Source organism: Lutjanus erythropterus, chromosome 8 (genome assembly GCF_056507025.1).
Source record: "Lutjanus erythropterus isolate fLutEry1 chromosome 8, fLutEry1.hap2, whole genome shotgun sequence".
Taxonomy (NCBI): domain Eukaryota; kingdom Metazoa; phylum Chordata; class Actinopteri; order Lutjaniformes; family Lutjanidae; genus Lutjanus; species Lutjanus erythropterus.
Window position 1 is genome coordinate 5739181 of NC_139324.1, and position 21935 is coordinate 5761115.

The window sequence follows — 21935 nt, forward strand, 5'->3', positions numbered from 1 at the left end:
GGTGACAGAGCTCCTCACCCTATCTCTAAGGGAGCACCCCACCACCCTGTGGAAAAAACTCATTTCAGCTGCTTGTATCCGAGATCTTATTCTTTCGGTCATGACCCAAAGTTCATGACCATAGGTGAGGGTAGGAACGTAGATTGACCAGAAAATCGAGAGCTTCGCCTTGCGGCTCAGCTCCTTCTTTCCCACTAAAGGACCGGTGCAAGGACCGCAATAATGCTGCTGCTGCTGCACCAATCCGTCTGTCCATCTCACGCTACATCCTCCCCTCACTCATAAACAAGACCCCAAGATACTTGAACTCCTCCACTTGAGGCAGGACCTCTTCTCCGACCCGGAGGGAGCAAGCCACCTTTTTCTGGTCGAGAACAATGGTATCAGACTTGGAGGTGCTGATTCTCATCCCAGCCGCTTCGCACTTGGCTGCAAACTGCCCCAGTACATGCTGAAGGTCCGGGTTCGAAGGAGCCAACAGGACAACATCATCTGCAAAAAGCAGAGATGAGATCCTGTGGTCCCTAAACCAGACTCCCTCCGGCCCCTGGTTGCACCTAGAAAATCTGTCCATAAAAATAATGAACAGAACCGGTGACAAAGGGCAGCCCTGCCGGAGTTCAACATGCACCGAGAACAGGTCTGACTTATTGTCAGCAATGCTAACCAAGCTCCTGCTCTGGTCATACAGAGATAGTACGGCCCTTAGTAAAAAGCCCCTAACTCCATACTCCCGAAGCACCTCCCACAGAATGCCATGAGGGACACGGTCGAATACGTTCTCCAAGTCCACAAAACACACGTGGATTGGTTGGGCAAACTCCCATGAACCCTCAAGCACCTTGCGGAGGGTATAGAGCTGGTCCAGTGTTCCACGGCCAGGACGAAACCCACATTCTTCCTCCTGGATCTGAGATTCGACTATTGCCCGAATTCTCCTCTCGAGTACCCTGGAATAGACTTTCCCAGGGAGGCTGAGGAGTGTGATCCTCCTATAGTTGGAGCACACCCTCTGGTCCCCCTTCTTGAATAGAGGGACCACCACCCTGGTCTGCCAGTCCAGAGGCACCGTCCCCAACGGCCACGCGATGTTACAGAGGTGTGTCAACCAAGACAGCCCTACAACATGCAGAGACTTGAGGTACTCAGGGCGGATCTCATCCACCCCTGGTGCCTTGCCACTGAAGAGCTTCCGAACTACCTCAGTGACTTCAGCTTGGGTTATGAATGAGTCAACCTCTCCATCCCCAGCCTGTACGGAAGGTGTGTCAGTGGAATTGAGGAGATCCTCGAAGTATTCCTTCCACCGTTCAACAACATCCCCAGTTGAAGTCAACAGCACCCCACCACCACTGTAAACAATGTTGGTGGTACTGCTTCCCCCTTCTGAAGTGCCGGACAGTTTGCCAGAATCTCTTCGAGGCTGACTGTTAGTCCTCCTCCATGGCCTCCACAAACTTTTCCCATACCCGAGTTTTTGCTTCCGCAACCCCCTGGGCCGCAGGAGCCTCAGGAGTCCAGGAGGTGAGAGTTGAAGACCCCTCTGACAGAGGGTTCCACCAGATGTTCCCAACAGACCCTCACAATACGTTTGGGCCTGCCAAGTCTGTCCAGCTTCCTCCTCCACCAGTGGATCCACCTCACCACCAGGTGGTGATCAGTTGACAGCTCAGCCCCTCTCTTCACCCGAGTGTCCAAGACATATGGCTGAAGGTCAGTTGACACAACTACAAAGTCGATCATTGACCTCCGACCTTGGGCATACCCGTGCCATGTGCACTGATGGACACCCTTATGCTTGAACATGGTGTTCGTTATGGACAAACTGTGATTGCACAGAAGTCCAATAACAGAACACCAGATCATCAGATTGGGGGGGCAGCCGTGGGTGAAGACCCAGCCACCAGGCGCTCGCCTGTGAGCCCCAACCCCGGGCCTGGCTCCAGGGTGGGCCCCAGTAATGCCAGAAACGTAGACACTCCTGATCTTGAACCATTAATTGGGGGCACTGGAACTGCTCTTATTCTGACCCGTCACCTAGGACCTGTTTGCCTTGGGAGACCCTACCAGGGGCAACAAGCCCCCGACAACATAGCTCCTAAGATCATTCAGGTTCTCAAACCCCTTCACCACGGTAAGGTGGCAGTTCAAGGATACAAGTGGTCAAAAAGAATTTGCTTTGTAGGGAGGCTGGAGTCAGCCTTAGACATGGACTGAGGATCTTGGACATTCAGAGGAAGGTCAGAGTAGACCCTTCACTCGTCAAAAGGAGACAGCTGAGGTGGTTTCAGGCATCTGATTGGGATGTTTGTTTCTTTGTGTTATTATGTGACTTTGGTGTTTTAAAGTAACCTGATACATATGGTTTGTTACACAGAACCATCAGGGAAGTTGTCCTTAGAAAGTATTTGGAAAAGGCCGCATACTTTCAAAAAGCTCTCACACAGGCTAATTTCAACCAATCAAATCAAACTCGTACTAAAATTGGTTGGGACACAAGCAAAAGTCTTTTCCATGGAGGAAAGCCTTCAGTGCTTTGCTCTTCATTGAATACATCAACTGTACAGTTGTGATACAAGTAATGCTATCACAGTATCTATGTACATGGCACCAAATACTGTAATTGATTCAAGATGGCGCCTGTGTGTACGGCCTGCCGTCTGTCTCTGCCAGCATTGTGTGAGTTTGCGCTGTTTCTGTCACTTGTTACTCAATATGTCAACTCTCTACTGGTGTACGATCGCCAAACACTGATAGATCTTCAACATTCTACCCAAGATCTGGTGAAGCTGGATGATACGAGACATAAAACTTTGCCCCAGTTGCTATCGGGGATCCCAGCTCACCTTTGCCACACCTTAGCTCCACCTCTCCGGCGTAAGCGCCCCCGCCGCTGAGGCAAATGCAGCGGTCAGCTGGTGAGGCTGAAGGCCTGCATGGTGTGTTTTTCTAAGGCTTCCTGGACCCCGTTTGGAGCGATGCCTCGCGTCTATGTTTCTTGGCGCCCGCTGGACTCTGTTGACTCCTGGTTGGTACCTGTTGTCGGCCCGGATGAGGTGTTCCAGCCCTGCGGCCTCTGAGTCGGGCTCCCCGGACAGCTGACGCCGCGGAACCGCCGGTTCCTGTCAGGATTGGCCTGGTAAACGCTAGATCGCTAGTGAATAAAACTTTTGTTCTTAAGGATTTCTTCACGTCCCGAGGATTGGACTTTCTCTGTGTGACTGAGACCTGGCTGAGTGTTGGTGAGTCCAGTGCTTTCACTGAACTTTTACCTCCGAACTGCTGCTATTTTAACTCCCCGCGGACATCGGGCCGAGGTGGAGGAACTGCCACTGTTTTTAAGAGTCACTATAAATATAAGCAGCTATCGTTACCATCCTCGTTCGCCAGCTTTGAACTGAGCCTATTTGAACTTTGTCGCTCTCACACAGTGTTGTGTGCAGTGGTCTATTGGCCTCCCGATTACAATAAGGACTTTTTAAATGAGTTCTCTGATTTCCTGGCAGAAATCATGCCTAAATATGAACGTGTCCTTATTGTTGGAGATTTTAATGTTCATGTGTGTTGTCCTAATAAGCCAATGGCAAAGGACTTTTTAAGCCTCACTGACTCTTTTAATCTTGTGCAGTCTGTGTCTGGTCCCACACAAGAACGCGGAGACACAGTTTGTGACACAGTATTTTCTGATTATTTGCCTGTAGTATTTGAGGTTGCCCTTGCTTGTAAAACAGTTAAACCTCGTGCTGCTGCCCAACACTGTCGCATTATTAACCCTTCCACTGCTGTTCAGTTCTCGGCCGTTTTCAGTCAGACTCATAACTGTGTCACTGAGTGTTTGGACAAAGATACGGAGGAGCTCAGCTCATGGCTTCAATCCACCTGCCAATCTATTTTAGACACCGTGGCTCCGTTAAAAACGAGGCAGTCTAGGATTAAATCTGAACCCTGGCCGAATGACACAACTCGTGCTGTCAGACGTGAGTGCTGTAGAGCTGAGCGGAAGTGGAAAAGGGACAAACTGCAGGTGTCAGAAAACATTTTTCTGATATTATTCTGTCCAACTGTCATAAGCCTTGTGTCTTGTTTAAGACCATTGACTCTGTTCTTAATGCCCCACAGACTGTCTGTATTGAGTCCTCCCCTGCTGTGTGTGAAAATTTCCTTCACTTTTTCATTGATAAGGTTGCCTCCACTAGGGCTTTAATCTCACCCTCTGCATATGACACTTCACTCTCTGTGTCCTGCTCTGCTGTCTTCGACAGGCTTGAGCCTGTGTCTCTGTCCTTGTTACAGAGGACTGTTGGTGAGTTGAAGCCCTCAGGTTCTCTGAATGATGTGGTCCCTCCTCGACTTTTTAAAGAGGTTCTCCCCACTATAGGGTCCTCTGTTCTGACACTTATCAATAGTAGTTTGTCCTCAGGTGTGGTCCCTAAAAATCTCAAACATGCAGTAGTACAACCGTTGATTAAAAAACCAGGACAAGATACTACTGTTCTCTCAAATTACAGGCTAATCTCTAAATTGCCTTTTACCTAAAAAATCCTTGAGAAGATAGATTGCAGCTAATTAATGGTTTTTCTGGATGAGCACAACATTCTTGAGGTCTTCCAATCCGGTTTCAAACCTTGCAGAGCACCGAATCAGCTCTTTTAAGAGTTTTTACTGATATCTTTTTAGCCACTGACGCCGGTGAGTGTGTTATTCTTGTGCTTTAAGATTTAACTGCTGCATTTGACACAGTGGACCATGAATTTTTAATCTCTCGTTTGAAACAGTGGGTGGGTATCAGGGGTGTAGCACTGGAGTGGTTCAGGTCGTTCTTGGCGGATCGAACTTTTTGTGTCAGCCTTGGTGACTCTGTGTCCTCCACTGCTCATCTCATATGTGGGGTCCCACAGGGCTCGGTCTTAGGGCATCTTCTCTTCTCTCTCTACTTGCTTCCACTTTGTTCCATACTGAGGAATCATGGTATTTCCTTCCACTGTTACGCAGATGACAGTCAGATTTATGTCCCTCTCAAAAAGAAAGATTCCTATTCTGTCAAACCGCTACTCAGGTGTCTTGATGACATAAAGGCCTGGATGGCTTTAAACTTTTTAAATTTTAATGAGAAAAAGACAGAGGTGATAGTTTTTGGTGGCACCACTGCCCCCCCCCCCCTGTAGATCTGGGTTCCTTGGCCCAGTTCATTAAGCCAACTGTCACAAATCTTGGGGTTAAAGTAGATGCTGATCTCAAGCTCGACTGTCAGATCAGTTTGGTTGTTAAGTCGAGCTTTTTCCAGTTGAGGCAACTTGCCAAAATTAAACCAATTCTTTCAAGACAGCACTTTGAAACAGTAATCCACGCCTTTGTGACCACTAGGTTGGATTACTGTAATGCACTTTATGTGGGGGTTAGTGGGTCCTCCGTCGCTCATCTTCAGATGGTGCAAAATGCTGCGGCACGTCTTTTAACTGGCACACGTAAGCACGAGCACATTTCCCCCATTTTAGCCTCACTTCACTGGTTGCCCATACGTTTTAGGATCAGCTTTAAAATTCTTTGATTTACTTTTAAATCCCTAAATGGTCTCGCCCCGCCCTACCTCTCCGAACTGCTGCAGCCTTATACACCCCTCCGCTCTCTCAGATCAGCTGATCAGCTGCTCCTGAATGTACCTAAAACTACACGAAATAATTTTATTTTTCTATTGCTTTAAACTGTATAGTTGTTTTATGTCTTTTAATCTGTTCTTGTATTTTATTTCTGTACAGCACTTTGGTCCACTGTGGTTGTTTATAAAGTGCTTTACAAATAAAGTTGGATTGGATTGGATTGGATGTTAATCTCACCAGCCAGCATTGAATGTTTGTCATGAATCACCTCTGTGGATACTTCTTGTTGTCATTACACCTAAAACCATGCCCATAGTTGCCAGTAGTCACTTCTAGTACGCTGATTGGCTGCTCCGCTTGAAACCAATCCCACTATCTTGAAATCAAGTTTTAGCTGGTTAGTTCAGATTCACCACAATCATTCACAAACATACCTCATACAACCCTACTCCAAAACACTGTCCCACAGTGAGGGCAGAGAAGTAGGACAAAGAAATGGAAACAAGGAGAGACAGAGACAGGTAGAGATGGTTGCAGGGAAAGTGATGACCTGCAAGGCAAGGGAGGAGGAGCATGCAAGTTCAACAGACACTGAGAGAAAGGAGGGGACATGTTACTGGGTGAAACCAAGTATGAGGGGTTGAGGTAAAATCCAATTGAAATGAACTGTTGAGGTTTAAAGGTAATTTATGTAAGAATGGTTACAAAGGTAGATTATATGATACTCTATTAGTGTCTGAACATAAAGTGTATTTGGCAAATAATTGTATTTCTTACCTGCTTTTAGGGGAAATATTTCAACGTACCTGTGGGGATGGTGCTGCCTGGATTGACTCCTGCTGACAGGAGTCTATATAAGCAGTTGGTCTTTGGCTGTTGGTTGGAATGGACATCAGTGTAGCAGTGTGCACTTGATGCTACGTTAATTTGAGTTAAGATGAGTTGAGTTTTGTTCAGTTAAGCCAAGTTAACTGTTTATTTGTTTTTGATTTTTTGTTTGTTTGTACATATTTCCAATTATACGTGAAGCATAGTGCCACTCTTTTTGTAAATAAACACTCTTTTTTTGTACCTGGATCAAGTCTCCCTCGTCTGCCTCCTACCACATTTTAGCCATTCTGGTCCGGCTTCCTAACAGCTGTCCTCCATACCTCTGTTCACTGTGGCTCTCAACCTACTCGTCATCATGTTAGTCTCCCACTTCAGGCAGAAATGAACTTTCCTGCTTCTCTCTACATTTGTAGAATTGCCAGCAGAATTGTCTTTGACCTTGTACTGAATAATGTTCACCTTGGCACATTAGCCTTGTGTTCAGCCTTGCTAAGTATTTTTGTACAGCAAAGCCAAAATGTCTGACTGCTTTCTCTCCAGCCAATAATCAACATTTGCCTCTTTCTTCAATCATATATGAACTATAGATGTGGCAGATCAGAAAACATTCAAACTCATAACTTCTTTCAGTTGTTGTTTAAGTTGTTTTCTCATTTAGATATGGCCTTAATGTTTAATGTTTTCTTTTCTTTCTCTCCCTGCAGGCAGCTCCACACACCCACTAACATCCTCCTCCTGTCTCTGGCTGTCTCAGACTTTCTAGTAGGCCTCCTGTTGATGCCAGTAGAAATTCTGTTTCAGTATGTGTCCTTCATCATTACCTCTGCCTCAGTAGGAGACATGGTGCTCATATCAATTGACCGCTATGTTGCTATTTGTGACCCTCTGCATTACACCAGCAGAATCACTGGGAAAAGAGTTAAACTCTGTGTTTGTCTGTGTTGGCTTTGTTCTGTTTTCTACAACGGTCTCATTATACAGGATATCCTGTATCAACAAGACAAATATAATTCCTGCTATGGAGAGTGTGTCATTATAATTGAGCCTATTGCAGGAGCTGTTGACCTTGTTGTGACCTTCATCATTCCAGTTATTGTCATCATAGTTCTGTATATGAGAGTGTTTGCTGTGGCTGTGTCTCAGGCTCGTGCAATGCGCTTTCATGTTACAGCTGCCACGCTCCAGCTTTCAGTGTCTGTAACCACAAAAAAACTACAGCCTCCTCCAGGAGCCAGTCCTAGCAGTGGAGCTCACCAGCAAGTGTTTACTGGCTGGGTCATGACCCATGGTGTGAAGCTGGACACAGCCCTGTGGGACCACCACTCACAGGGATCAGCATGGGGGTTGGTGGGCTGCCAATGCAGACTCTGTCTTGTGTTATTATGTGCCTTTGGTTTTTTTCAAAGTAATCTGACACCCCAGATGGTTTGTTACACAGGCCCATCTAGGGGTTGTCCTTACAGACTATTTGGAAAAGGGCACGCACTTTCAAAAAAACCCTAACATAGGCTAACTTCAACTAATCAGATCAAACTTCCACTGAAGCTGGTTGGGACACAAGTGAAAATTTTATCCATGGAGGAAAGCCTTCAGTGCTGTTCGTTGGTCTTCTTTCAATGAAGCAACTCTCCAGTTCTGACACAGTTGATATTGCAGTACCTATGCTAACCTCTTCAGAGGCCACCATTGTTTTGTTTGAGATGAGTCACTTCATGGATACTTCTCACTGTCATCACACCTAAAACCACACCCATAGCTGTCAGTAGTCCCTTCTAGGATGCTGATTGGCTGCACCACTTGAAACATGGCAAGATGGATTCTCGTGTTATCTTGCCAACCTAGCTGCCGTGCAGGGTAAGTTTTATAGGGTTAGTTCACCAAAGTCATACAATCATGTACCTCATACAACCCCACTCCAAAAAACTCAATCTATCCCTCAGAGAGGGCAGAGAGATAGGACAAAGAAACGGAAACAAGAAGAGAGAGCGACAGGGAGAAATGGTTGAAGGAAAAGTGATGACGCAGATGATGCAGAGCAAGGGAGGAGGAGCATCGGAGTCTAACAGACACAGAGGAAGAGGAGTGGATGAATGAAGAGAATTTGAGAGAGATAAATCAGTTACATGACTCTGTTTTGCTCAGAAAGCTGCCAGAGCTGCATCTATATCTGCAGATCTCAGAGGATGGAGGCCGAGGATGGAGCAGAGCTCTGCTTTCCAAAACTCCTCAACACCTCCTGCAGGAAGCCCACATCTCATTGGTCTGAAGCTGTGCTCCTTCACATTATGCTGTGCTCCATCTCTGTGTTCACTGTGGCTCTCAACCTGCTCGTCATCATCTCAGTCTCCCACTTCAGGCACACATTAACTTTTTAGCTTCTTTCCACATTCTTTAACTGAACAAAAAAACTACTGTAGATTTACAAGAATTGTCTTTGACCTTGTACTGAATAATGTTCACCTTGGCACATTAGCCTTATATTCTTCCTTACTGAGTGTTTTTTTACAGCAAAGCTCAAATGTCTGATTGCTTTCTCTCCAGTCAATAATCAACATTTGTCTCTTTCTTCAACCATATATGAACTGTGGATGTGGCAGATCAGAAAACATTCAAAATCATAGTTTTGTTTGCTGTTTAAGTTGTTTTGTCATTTAGATATGATAACTTGTTGATTTAGTGATGCTTTTCTTTGTCTCCCTGCAGGCAGCTCCACACACCCACTAACATCCTCCTCCTGTCTCTGGCTGTCTCAGACTTTCTCGTAGGCCTCCTGGTGATGCCAGAAGAAATTCTCCGAAAAACATCCTGCTGGTTTTTTGGTGGTGTTGCATGTTCTCTGTTTCAGTATGTGTCCTTCATCATTACCTCTGCCTCAGTAGGAGACATGGTGCTCATATCAATCGACCGCTATGTTGCTATTTGTGACCCTCTGCATTACACCAGCAGAATCACTGGGAAAAGAGTTAAACTCTGTGTTTGTCTGTGTTGGTTTTGTTCTGTTTTCTACAACGGTCTGATTCTGAAGGACAGCCTGTATCAACCAGACAAGTATAATACCTGCTATGGAGAGTGTGTGACTATAATTGATCCTGTTGCAGGAGCTGTTGACCTTGTTGTGACCTTCATCATTCCAGTTATTGTCATCATAGTTCTGTATATGAGAGTGTTTGCTGTGGCTGTGTCTCAGGCTCGTGCAATGCGCTCTCATGTTACAGCTGCCACACTCCAGCTTTCAGTGTCTGTAACCACAAAAAAGTCTGAGCTGAAAGCAGCAAGGACTCTTGGCATTCTTGTTGTTGTGTTTATAATATGTTTCTGTCCATATTACTGTGTGTCTCTTGCAGGGGACAGCATGCTCAATGTTTCATTTGCATCCTTCATGCTCTTTCTGTTCAACTCTTGTGTAAACCCTATGATTTATGCCTTGTTTTACCCGTGGTTTAGAAAAGCAGTTAAACTCATTGGTACTCTTCAGATACTGCAGCCTGGCTCATGTGAGGTCAACATACTGTAGAGCAGGAGTAACAGAAAGAAAAACCTGCACTTCATATGATTGTTGTGTATGTTTTTCTCTCTACTGCTGACTTCCTTGCATCTTAAAATACTACTTACATATTGTATTGAACTACTAAACCTCAGTGACAATGCAACGAGAGATCCTCCTCCTCAGAGGACTGGTGCTGCAGATGGAGACTTGCCACAAAAATGAGCAGGTTTACTAGTTAGTGGAAACTGAAGACTAAACAGTGCAGTTACAAATCCTATACCCTAGAAATGTGACAGGGAAACTGGGTCAAGAATGTAGGAAGAAAAAATGAAACAGCATTCATCTGCAGAGTGATCATGAATCTATCTGAACTTTCAATCCACTCGACAGTGATTAATTGAATTGAAATGTACTCATTTTGACACAGTTCAAGGAATTTAATTCTAAAGAAATCAAAATAATCAGCTCATCAATCAGAGATGCATGTCATCTATAGCATTAGTTTCCAACCTGGGGTCTGGGCGCCCCCTAGTGTGGGAGACCAAAAATTACAGGAGATCCCAGAGGCTCTCTCTGCTTTGAGGTCATCAAAACATCATCAAGATTTCTCATGTGTTAACTAAAATCACAATTTATACAAAATTCTGTATACAAAACAAAAATATTAGACAACTTAAGAATTCACACCTTTGTGACCTCTCAAACTCAGGTAAATGTCTCTTTTCTAGTGTGAACATTTTTTTCTTTTCAACAGACCAGGCCTATACACATGCATAATGATTAATTTACACAAAGGTATAGGTTCTAAGAATGGAAAAAAATATAATTGATGTAAAAAATTTGGAATTAGGTTGGGAAACACTGATGTATAGGAGGGCACAACATTCACTAGCTCTTCATTCCTTATTTGCAATGGTCCATATATATATATATATATATATATATATATATATATATATATATATATATATATATATATATATATATATATATATACATATATATATAATATACAGACAACTATTTTGATATTTGATTTTGATTATTAGTCATTTTGAGTCATTTTTTAAGACAATGTCTGACATTTTATGGATCAACTATTTACACTGCCTGGCCAAAAAAGAAGTCACCATCTGGATTTAACTAAGCAAACAGGTAAGAGCCTTCCATTGGATAATTACTGCAGTGGTTAATATGTTTCAGCTGGCAGTGGTCAGTGGAGTGGTCAGTCGTGTTAATAAAGTCATCGAGTGGTTATCAATTCTAGAATAAAAATGATTCAGGTCATCAGCAGAAGATGCACCTTTATTCAGTGAGGCCTCTCATTTTTTCCTCTCCCTGCCCATCATAGCATTAAGTCCATTCCATACTTACCTGGCATTACTGGAGCAGAGGTGACTCTCTACCTTCCCTGCATGTTTCCTCTTGTTCTTTTTTAAAATTGATCTTAGTTCATTTCTCTTTTGCTTAACTAGATCAAGATCCCCATTAATAAAATCAGCTCAGCAGCAGTTCTGCAGAAGCCTGCGTTTTCTTATCAGGATACACTAATGGTTTTCATTGTAGTGACTTTACTTTCACAAAATGTCATGTATTCACTTACAGTCATCGACAAGAGGTTACAGCTCAGCCATGGCAGATGCTTCATCCCCTGCTGCCACAAGCACATTGGAAAGCAGCATGTGTACCAACAGGATAACTAGCTAGCAAGCTAAACTGATAAGCTGGTGCTAATGTTGAAATATTCCACACCCACAGGAATGTACAAACTTAATTAGGCATTTCATTTACCCCTGTGGCTTCGCAACTGTTATTTTTCTCAACAAAAAAGTGACAAAAGCACCACAGTCAGTCTGTCGTCCTTTGTCAGGTTCTACTGTTTCAATCAGTGCACAAGGTTGTCAGGTTTATTCTCATTACCCAAGTAAATTTTACTTTCTTGTGTCAGGTTGTGCAGTCCATACTTGGTGTGAGTGATTGCAAGTGAGGCTTAAAAAAGGACTGTGATATTCCATTTTAGTTTAAAGTTACAAAACCACAACAACCAGAATGCACTGAGCCATTGCCTTCCAAGGCCCCTCCAAGGTTGCTGCTATTGGCTTGACCAGAGCTTCAGGGATGCTTTTCTTTAGGTAATTTAACCCTTCGCTAAGCACCACCCTCCTTAGTTACTGTTGTTAAGTTTGACAAACTTTCCATTCTTGCACCACATTATTCAGGTTACAGTGACAACGGTGGCGAATTTAACACCGAAACTGGGAGAAATTGTTGAAACACGAGGTCTTTGAATCCTTAGAGATGTAAGCAAAAGCAGATTCTCATTTCCAGCTGAAATAATAGCTCAAAATCAGATTTCATAAGTGTAGCAGGCTGATGTAAGCTTAGACATGCTAACATTTGCAGCTTATGTTAGAGCAGTTGAAAACAGAGTTTAATCCATTCACCACACGTGTGCTCTTATGTTTCACATTTTTGAGAAACGACAAAAAAAGGTGTCACCGTCCAGACTCATGAAATGCTGAGTATCGCTCCTGTCAAAGCCTCCTGCACTTCAACATGTAGAGAAATGGAAAGCTTGACAGCTCCAGTTATGGTTGCTAAGCTATGATTGTACAGTTACCATTTGGAGGTGGGGCTTAGCGAAGGGCCCATTGGTCTCCTCCACTCGTTTCCTCTCCTTAGCTCATCATGGCAAGAATATGAGAGAGAGATGCGAGAAAGAGACGCAAGGCCGGAGGAGACAAAGCTTTGAAATGAGAAATCCTCAGTTCCTTTTAGCATCAGTCTGAAGCAACAACAGTTAGTGATGACGAGCTGCACAGCTGGATCAGCTGTCAGACTCACTGGTATGAATGTCCACAGAATCCCTTACTGAAGAACTATTTCACCTGACAGCATTCATTTTAGATAAATAAACTGCTTAATATGGCTTACTGATGTTGATTTTAATCATCTTAATTTCCTTTTAATTTTCTAATTTCATATGAGGATCAGTTTAATTTCTGATGATTACTTAGACTATTCATTTACTTGCATTATTGTATCTGCACAATATTTCACTGCACAGCTGTATGAGAATGTGTGTGTCAATTTTATTGTGAAATAAAAAACAAACTTTCGTGTGATGCAGCAACTCTTTGCAATCAAAAGGCGACAGCACATTATATGCACCCCACTATAGGTTATCTGTGAATTCCTACAAAGTAACCATGTCAGCATGGGTACTTTCACTAATTAGTCCATTAAAAAGTGACAGTGATCCCACAGTAACGCCTCCTTTTCACCCTGTCTTTACTTGTTTCTATTTATTTATTCATGACATGTGGCGATTTGCAGTTAAAGAATACTAATAATGCTTATAATCAGTTATTTCATGATGAAAAGTTTGTGACACCAAATTACATGAAGCATTACAGTGCTGCAGAAACTTCTGTCAAAGTGCCAACACTGTCCAATTAACACTTCTCTTGATAACAGACTTCCATGTAGGATAAAAATAAAAATAGCTGAGACGACGCACTGCAGTAGATTTTTGAGTTTTGAAATAACTTTAAAAAGTTTTGCTGACCATCACTTTTTTGCTGACTTGACAAGATGATCAGTGACTTTTGACCACCATGTTTTGCTGGTCATCTTTAGTAGAGAAAAATTACTCTTATTCTTGAGATAAACTTTAATCTTAAGTTTTAGAAAAAAAAAAAAAAAAGCAGTTGAAAATTGATCACAGTGAACTGCAAACCTGATTTGTCTTTTTTTTAAGTGCCTGAAAATTTAATAGTTTTAATTGAAAATATTGCAATTTTAACTTGTTTCCACTTCAGTGAATGAACTCAATATTTTTAAAAAAATGCAATGTTTTGAGTTTTTAAAATGCAAATCTTTAAGTTTATGTAGAGAAGAAAAGTAAATTATCTCAACAAAAGATTAGTAGTTGGTAAAAAGTTTTAAAAAACGTAAGAATTTGTGTTGGGCTCAAAACTCAAACATCTATTGCAGTCCGTTGCCTTGAAATGTTTAGTTTTATCAACTTTTTTGTTTTTACACTACACTGGTATATCCTCTTTCTGAGCTCCTCCAGAAGCCTCATCTCTCCTAATCTCCTCCAGGTGCATTAAAGGAGTTGGAAGACCCTTCATGAAGGTGGAGGGGAAAAGACTTCCAGGTTGATGTAGGAGAGAGGAGACGAGGAGACATAATTCAGTGTAATGGAAAGCACCCCTGGTCTGTCTGGAATCCTACTTTACTACCTACATTTACAGTGGGTTGGAGGAGCAGCAAAAAGTTCCCTGAAAAAGCTTTCAGTCAAAATGATGTCAACTTTTATTGTTCCCAAGTTAAAGGACTGGAAAAGGAAACAACATGCTGAAATGAATTATAATCAGTAAAGGATCCAGAGTGTGCAGGCAGTGGTTGAGGACAGTGAATAATACAAAATATGGAGAGAACAGTCAATTTCCTTGTGTGTGTATATACACACATTTGGCCAGAAGATGGAGTTGTTGTCTTAGTTTTCTTATGATGCAAATGCAGTTGAGCAGTTGAGCTGACACTCTGACATTAACGAATATCAAGGATGGTTTACTGGGAAACCTTCACCCACATTCCAAGAGTTAGAAATTACAGTGTTTGCTTTTCAGTTAGATAATAGATCTCTGCAGTCTTAGGCATTAAAGTAAGGACAAATACCTTTCCTTAGCACTGCAAATAATGATAATAATGACATTGCACACATACTGCTCATACCACACTGAACACATCCATAGGTGCAGATGCGTAATAATTAGGATTGCAAAATTCATAAAAGAAGTGTACAGTGTACCTCAAAGGCCTCAAACAACACAAAAAAGCACAAACATACATAAATGATCTAGAAGACAGAAATGGTCATAAGAGCAGTGACTTAGTGTGAATATTGGATGCGCTTCAAAGATTTTCTACAGTTCTTCACCATGATAAAGTGGCTGCTGTTTTTGTCCATTTCTATCTTCCTGTAAAGTGTTCTGTGTGGAATATTTCACCAATGGAATGCTTTTCATAAAACTGGGCTGTCTATACAAGAGGATGACGGAAGATATTTCTGAAATTGGTGCTACATGACCAGAGAAAACAGCGAAAAAGAACCAGAAGACAGAAATGGTCAAAAAAAATCTGTGAGTTAGTTCACACATTGAACATGAAAGCAAGAATATGGCATTCACCAAGCACACCGTCCAGACAATGTTTATGTTGTAAAAATGTGAATTTTGCTTTAAAATGTGGCGTTTGCAACACAGTGAGGTTTTCTTTCTATTTGAGTTTTGTTTGATGGACGTCACTGTATTGCTGCTGACCAATGAAAAAGACTTATCTCCAAAATGTCAACTATTCAGGAGAAAAACTGCCATGTTTTTAGATTGATGGCAATGCATTTTTAAGATATTCCAGTGGCTTTGTAAATGGTTTGTTTGGCTTAAGAAACAGGAGAAGTGTCTCAACTCATTAGTTTTAGAGAAACATTCAAAATCGCCAAATTTGTATCTGCATGCAGATACAGCGACCATTAGCTAATTCAAACTTCTATATTTTTCTCTTTTAAAATGGTATTGTTTCAGCTTTATTGCTGAAACATGCAGGGGCATGTCGAAACTTTTCTGGCTGGGGTGGACCAAGTGGGTAACTGACTTGTGCAGGGGTGGCATCACACACGCATTGGAATAGCTTTAATTTACCATTTCTCATATTTATATATTTATGTAAAATTTATTTGAAACATTTTTTTTTTAATTTTATTCAAATGAAGGTCCCGCCTCTCACTGGACATATAGCCAGTCAAACTTGAGGGTAATGGGGTGGCACTTGGGGTGGCCATTCAGATTTCAGGGGTAGCCAGTAACCCCCTAGATTCCCTATCAGGAAACACCACTGGAAATAACCCATGAGAGAAATTGTAGGCATTGGAAAATCAAGCTTTGGGTTTGGATTAAAGAGCAGTGGATCTGGTTGGCATCTTTTGAACATGCAGTCAGATCAGGTGGATGTAGCGCTGCAGACCACGCCAGGAGGAGTGGAGGCTCAAGGGGACAAGAGTCATGCTATAGCTGGGATTTAAGTCAGGACAGTTAAACAGATGAGATGGGGAAAAGAAAGAGGAAATCAGAGGCTCCTGTGCAACATCCAACATCGTGGATCAAACTGTTGGACTTGACGAGCAGCACGTAGTCCAAGCTAACAAGACGCAACAGGCAAGATGCTGTGTGACTGTGTTTTTCACATTGATGATGCTTCATGCCAATCACAGTTGATGGACACCGTTTCCCAGATATTGACTTTTTTCATGTTTGATTTATATTTAATCCTATTCCACTGAACCCATGAGGGAACTACAGCTCTAATTTTGCTGTACAACCCTGTGTTGTGCAATGATGACAAATGACTTTGATACCCTTATTGTGTAAAGAACTGGATTCAGTTCATTGTATTGGCATGGATGTCTTATGAACAATATTGCCAAAGTGTTGACTCATTTGTTTACTTGAAGGCCTGTTTTCTGAGACAGAGTGTCTCCTGTCTAAGTGTGTCATCTGAACTTTGAAACATCCCCCCCTCTGCCGTATATTTACCTCAAGTCTGAACAAGCTGGGACAACTGTCAGAATTCACTGTGTGCACAGATTTCATCAGGTTTTCTAGCCTGAGAGAAACAGAAGTGTATACAATGTACTGGATTTTCCAGATTTGCTTTTTTGACAGTTACAGCATTAAAGGATTAAAACCACAAAACACTGAGTATGTGCAATCCTGGAAACCAGTAGTGTGTTATGTTTGTTCTCAAACTGTTTCAGGTTTGAGGCGTGCAACATATGCAGAAAAAAAAAAGAAGTCTGTGTTTCATAGTGTATTGATTTGACACTATGTTAAAGTGTATCTATCTCATGCTTAACTTTCCATATAGATTACTTTCTTGTATTACATTTTATTCAATTTTTCAGACGTTTTTTCAGATGCATTTGAAACCAGGAGTGGAGCAAACGTCCATGTTGACCTACAAAAAGTTGCAGAACTTCAAAAATCTTGCAACAATGCTTTTCTGGAGAATATCTTATCCTTTCTGGGAAAAAGGCTTTGTGCAATGATTTATGCCACTTTGTGTCATGAATGGTTTGTTACACAGAACCAGTGGGGAATTCGTCCTTAGATGGTTCATCCAGTCACCTGCTCCCATGGACCCTTCTCACTGTCGTCACACCTAAAGCTACACCTGTAGCTGCCAGTAGTCCCACCTTGGCTGCACCACTTTTGGTGTGGATGGAAACAGATAACTTGAAGCCTGGCAAGATGGATTCTCATGTGATCTTGTGATCTCACAGATCCAGCTGCCCTGCAAGGTAAACCTATAGGCGAAAGGTTATAAGACTTAGTTGGACTTGACATTTGCATGCATCCAAATTTGGTTGAAAATGCAATAGTAGTTTCATTTTTCGCCACGTTTTATGTGTGCAGCTTTTAGAGAAATATGCTCCTCACAAACAAACACATGAAAAAACAAACAACCAAATACATTTCCCTGCACCAATGACCTGTTGCAGTCATTGCTGATGTACTTGGAAAAAAAAACAAAACACAACCATCACAGTGTTCAAACACACCTCCAGCATGTGCAGCAAATTGTACGCACACACACACCTCTTTGGCCCGTGTATTTGTGTTTAACTCGACATGTCTGGAGCTGCTGCTGCACATTCCTGCGTCTGTCTGCTGCCAACTGGAGCACCCGACTGTTTAATGGGCGGCTCAGCAGGCAGAACACAAGCTCAGGGATTAATCATGGAAATGATATCAACTAGCGGCTAGTATTTTGTTTGTGCAGGCAGAAATAGTATGATGAGTAATCAATACTTATCTGACACAAGTGATCATGTTCATTAGTAATTATTAATGACAATACTTACTGGACAACACTGTACAAGTTCTATTAATCTGTTTCTATTTTTTACTGGAGCTTCACTAGTCCAATTTGTCTGATATCCAACTGCTATACAATATTTAGTGGCAAAAAGTTCCACACATTTTTATTAAACTGTTTTTACTTGAATATTAAATGCAAGTGATACAATGCATTAACAAATTGTGGTGTGGTTCATCTTATGGTGTGACATTTGATGTTAGTGATGTACAAAATTGTGCCAAAAAAGGCTTTGTTAGAGATACATCATAAAATTCTCAATGGAACATGTAGAAGATAGTATCAGCAAGAATCACAAGAATTTTGGTAGTATTTTAATGTATTTTATATCAATTCACACAAACCATGTAATAAATCTAAGGACAGATGTCTTTCTTGGCATGATGATTAAGAAAAATAATGCAGCATAGAGTGAATTTGCACATGGAAATGCTTCATCTCAATAAAGTTATAATGAATTATGATAATAGGAGTTACGGTACTTGAAAAGTATACCAACTGTTGAATAAATTCAAATTCCAAACCAAAACCTAAAATACCACATATATTTTGGGGAATCTGAATTTTCATGTCCAATATTTGAAGTTTGAAAGTTTTCTGGCTAATATGTAAACCTCCCCTACAAAGTCAAAAATGAGTTAGAATCATAATTGTGACATTAAAGACATCCTTTGTCATGTGGACAAATGGCTTTTCTCAAATGTGTTGTAATTTAGAGAAAACGGGTTGAAATTATAGTAACTGCAAAAAGCTGTAAAGAAACCCCAGCAAACTAATGTAACCACAGTTACTGTGTTCTAACAAGAAAATGAAGACATATGTCAGCTATGTGCATTATACTACTATATTTTACAATGGTATAGAAAAATATTGAAATAAAGCACAGAGTCATAACTCTCAGAGTCACCTCAGACTCTGATCCCAAGTGTGAAAATGTGTTAAAATGAAACAATCAGTGTCATATTTTATCAGAAAAGGTTTGATATTTAATATTTTTTCTGTTGCAGCATATTGCCTTTTATTTTTTAAATTCCAGTTTTATTTTATTAGAATATAAATATTAGCAGCTTCAAATGCTCAGAAACATCCCAAAACGACTGAAATTATTTGATTTTAAGTTACCCGAATCATCACAAGTGTAACTTAATATGATAATAAATGTCTGTAAATAATGATAATAATAACGTAACGAATGACAGTAAAAGGTGCAAAATTATCAGGATTTGATCATATTTGTCATTATACTGCTTTTTAAAGCTAAAGTGATCAGATAAAATGGAAGTTACTGCCTTTTACTCTGGTATGACCCAGCACTTTTTGGTAAGCTCTGCTAAGGCAGCATACAGGAACTTCCAAATAAGGTCAAAGGTCAAATCAGAGGTCAGGATTAATATGTAGAAACAATAACCTGATATAAAGCTGCCACATGTTCAGTTATCTGGCTGCAACTATTTTGGCTGAACAACAAGAAAACTTTAAAGTCATTTTTCTCAGTTCTGCACTGCGGGAAGTTGCTGCCATTTTCTTTTGTAGGGCAGCCATGTATAGGGTTTGTCGGCACGGTCAGGGTGACTGCGACATTCATATAATATGGCAAACGAGGCAAATCAGCCGTCCAAGCTAATGTGCGTTAACTACATTAACGATGGATAGGAAATGTGTAACATACTTTGCTGACACTTTTACTTGTGTAATTTTCTTTTCTATGTATTGTACGAGTCATTGCAAATGACTGCTTCATGTCAAACAATTTGCAAATGAATGCATGAAGGCAAGAGTCTGTGCAAAAGAACATAAAATAACCAATTGAAATTATGCCCAAAAATCCAGGTTGCCAAAACACAAACTAAAAACAAACAAAAAAAATTGTGCTGTATGGCTGTAAGATTGACACACAGGAAATCAAAATGATTAATAAAAACAGCCATTTAGGCCCCGACCCCTCCTGCCAGATAACCTTAGTCATTACGCCATCCCGCTCGCCGCTCCTCACTTCCTGTAACCACTGCAAGGCCAAACATGTTTGTGAACTCAGGACGTCATTTTCATTTCAGGAGGGGAGATGTGGGAGGGGTGACAATGTGTCAGACTGATGGTTGGGCTGAGGATCAGTGTGTTTTATTCATGCCAGGGGGTGTCTGCACACACACACACGCTCCACCACTCCACCCTCAAATGAGAGCTGACGTTCCTCTGAGGGAGGCCGTCTCTGACCTTGTCTCCCTCGGCAAAGACAGAGTCCATTTTGAAATGAAATACTACCAGGGATTCAGAATCATCCCTGCTTTATTGTGACTGCTCCACTGTCCTGCTCTTATTTTAAATTTGCATTTGCCCACTGGAGATGTAATTTAAAGGATCAGTGCATAAAATTTAGCACCATATAGCTTGCAAACTGCAACCAACCTGCTTCACCCTCCCCCGACCTCTACACAAACACTATTGATGTGTGCTTATGATGTATGGTGACCATTTTCTGCCACAGGCTTTGCAATACTGTAGCCAACTCATAGGCACCAACTTGGGTTAAACATGGGGCAACAAAAATGTTGGCCTCTGTAATGTGATGTGATAAGGAGTAAGGATTAATACTTTTTCCTGATAATGTGTATCTTGAAATAGAAGCTCACTACTCTGTGAAAATGCAGTGGACTTTAAGGTATGATTTCAGGTCTACCGTCAAAACACATTGGTCAAAGCCTACTTCAGGCAGATATTTAACAAGGATTATTGATGCAGAAGAACGCCATTTCAGCATTATAATGAACAGAATATAAACTGTGCATGCAGCTTGACCTTCAACGCAGCTGTGAAGATAAAATGACAAGTTTATTGCCTGTAATCTGTAACTGTCAGACTGAACAGGCTTGTGGAAACTATATTGTACAATTCTTTATATTAGAAACAAACAGAATTCAGAAAAAAAAAAATTATTTGGTGTTTTCAAAGTCATTCTGTTGAGCTAAGACAGATTCCATATTGTGTTTGTGTTCAGAGGCTGCTTCTGCGACTCCACCATGCACTCAAAACAAAAAAGCACAACTCTAAAAAAAAAAAAAAAAAATGTAAAAAAAGTGCAGTGACGGGTGCATTTAGCTGCAACCAATCCGTCATGTGCTACAGTCTCTATCCAAAATACTTCAGGGTGAAATGCTGGCAAAGTATGAATCAAGTGCTTTTGAAGCTTTGGGCTTTCACTTGGAATTTTGTCTGAGATTTCAAATGTTGCAGCAAACCTCAGTCCAGGGGGGGCGTAAATGGCACCTATTAGCCTTCTCTGTCACTGTGGTTGCTCCCGCTTCAGTTCTGCATCATGACCATTCTTCACTGTGTAATACAGAGATTTACTAGGCGGTGACGGGCTTAATCATTATTGGCAAAGGCCTGAATGAATCAAATGTTCATTCATGTAAAAGTGCCTTCCTCATTTAACATGTCTCAGACAACAACAAAAACATTTTATGTGACAAAAACATAACTAATGTGCAGAAGGAGCTGTAATGTTGCCCATATAATTGACAGCCTCCAACATGCGCTTTCTTCATTAAATCACCTGAAAACAACACCAGGCTGTTACAGTATCACCATACAGACTTCTACACACATTAGACTGATCAGTTGAGCAATCACAATCACTTTAAACTGTGACTGACTTAGCTGACTCAGAGCTATGAGACCAGTGATATGATTCACTGAGAGTGTATTTATAATCACAACACCCGCTGATCTATATTCACTTTCACCAGTGGCGAACTCAGGCTGTGATGGCTACGATGTATTAATGAGTTACTCTTTGACCTAGCTAGGCTGTCTTTTGATTATGTGTACGTGCGGCAGGTCAGAGCAGGTCACCTCAGCTGCTCACCGAAAATCTAAATGAAGAATGGAGGATGTGGGAGAGGGAGAGAGGCAGACTTTCCACAGGTGGAACTATTGTCATTATTTGAGTATATGAGTTATATATGTATTTGTTTGACTCCTTGAGAGAGACTATGTGGTGATGGAATCTGATTTAAAGGCCACACTCTGGAAAGCTAGCGACAAAAGCTTTCAGGGTATTCAGTGGATCAGCAGTTGAA

General features: G+C 41.5%; 1 protein-coding gene across 4 annotated transcripts; it reads left to right on the forward strand.

Annotated features, from left to right (window-relative positions):
* Nucleotides 1-8611: 8611 nt before the first annotated feature.
* Nucleotides 8612-9942, forward strand: LOC146322358 (trace amine-associated receptor 13c-like). 4 transcript variants are annotated; one of them, XM_084723951.1, is made up of 2 exons: nucleotides 8612-8841; nucleotides 9132-9942. In XM_084723951.1, exon 2 carries the CDS (start codon nucleotides 9205-9207, stop codon nucleotides 9940-9942), a length of 738 nt encoding a protein of 245 aa, XP_084580077.1. In that variant the 5' UTR covers nucleotides 8612-8841; nucleotides 9132-9204. The 4 variants fall into 4 exon arrangements, with proteins under 4 accessions (XP_084580077.1, XP_084580078.1, XP_084580079.1 ...); XM_084723952.1 differs by having other exon boundaries at nucleotides 8612-8784; XM_084723953.1 differs by having other exon boundaries at nucleotides 8612-8688.
* The last annotated feature ends 11993 nt before the right edge of the window (nucleotides 9943-21935 follow it).

Coding starts and splice junctions, on each gene's coding strand:
- LOC146322358 (XM_084723952.1), top strand. CDS start 8,612: ATGGAGGCCGAGGATGGAGCAGAGCTCTGCTTTCCAAAACTCCTCAAC. Junction 8,785..9,131: donor ATCTCAGTCTCCCACTTCAG/GCACACATTAAC, acceptor GTCTCCCTGCAG/GCAGCTCCACACACCCACTA.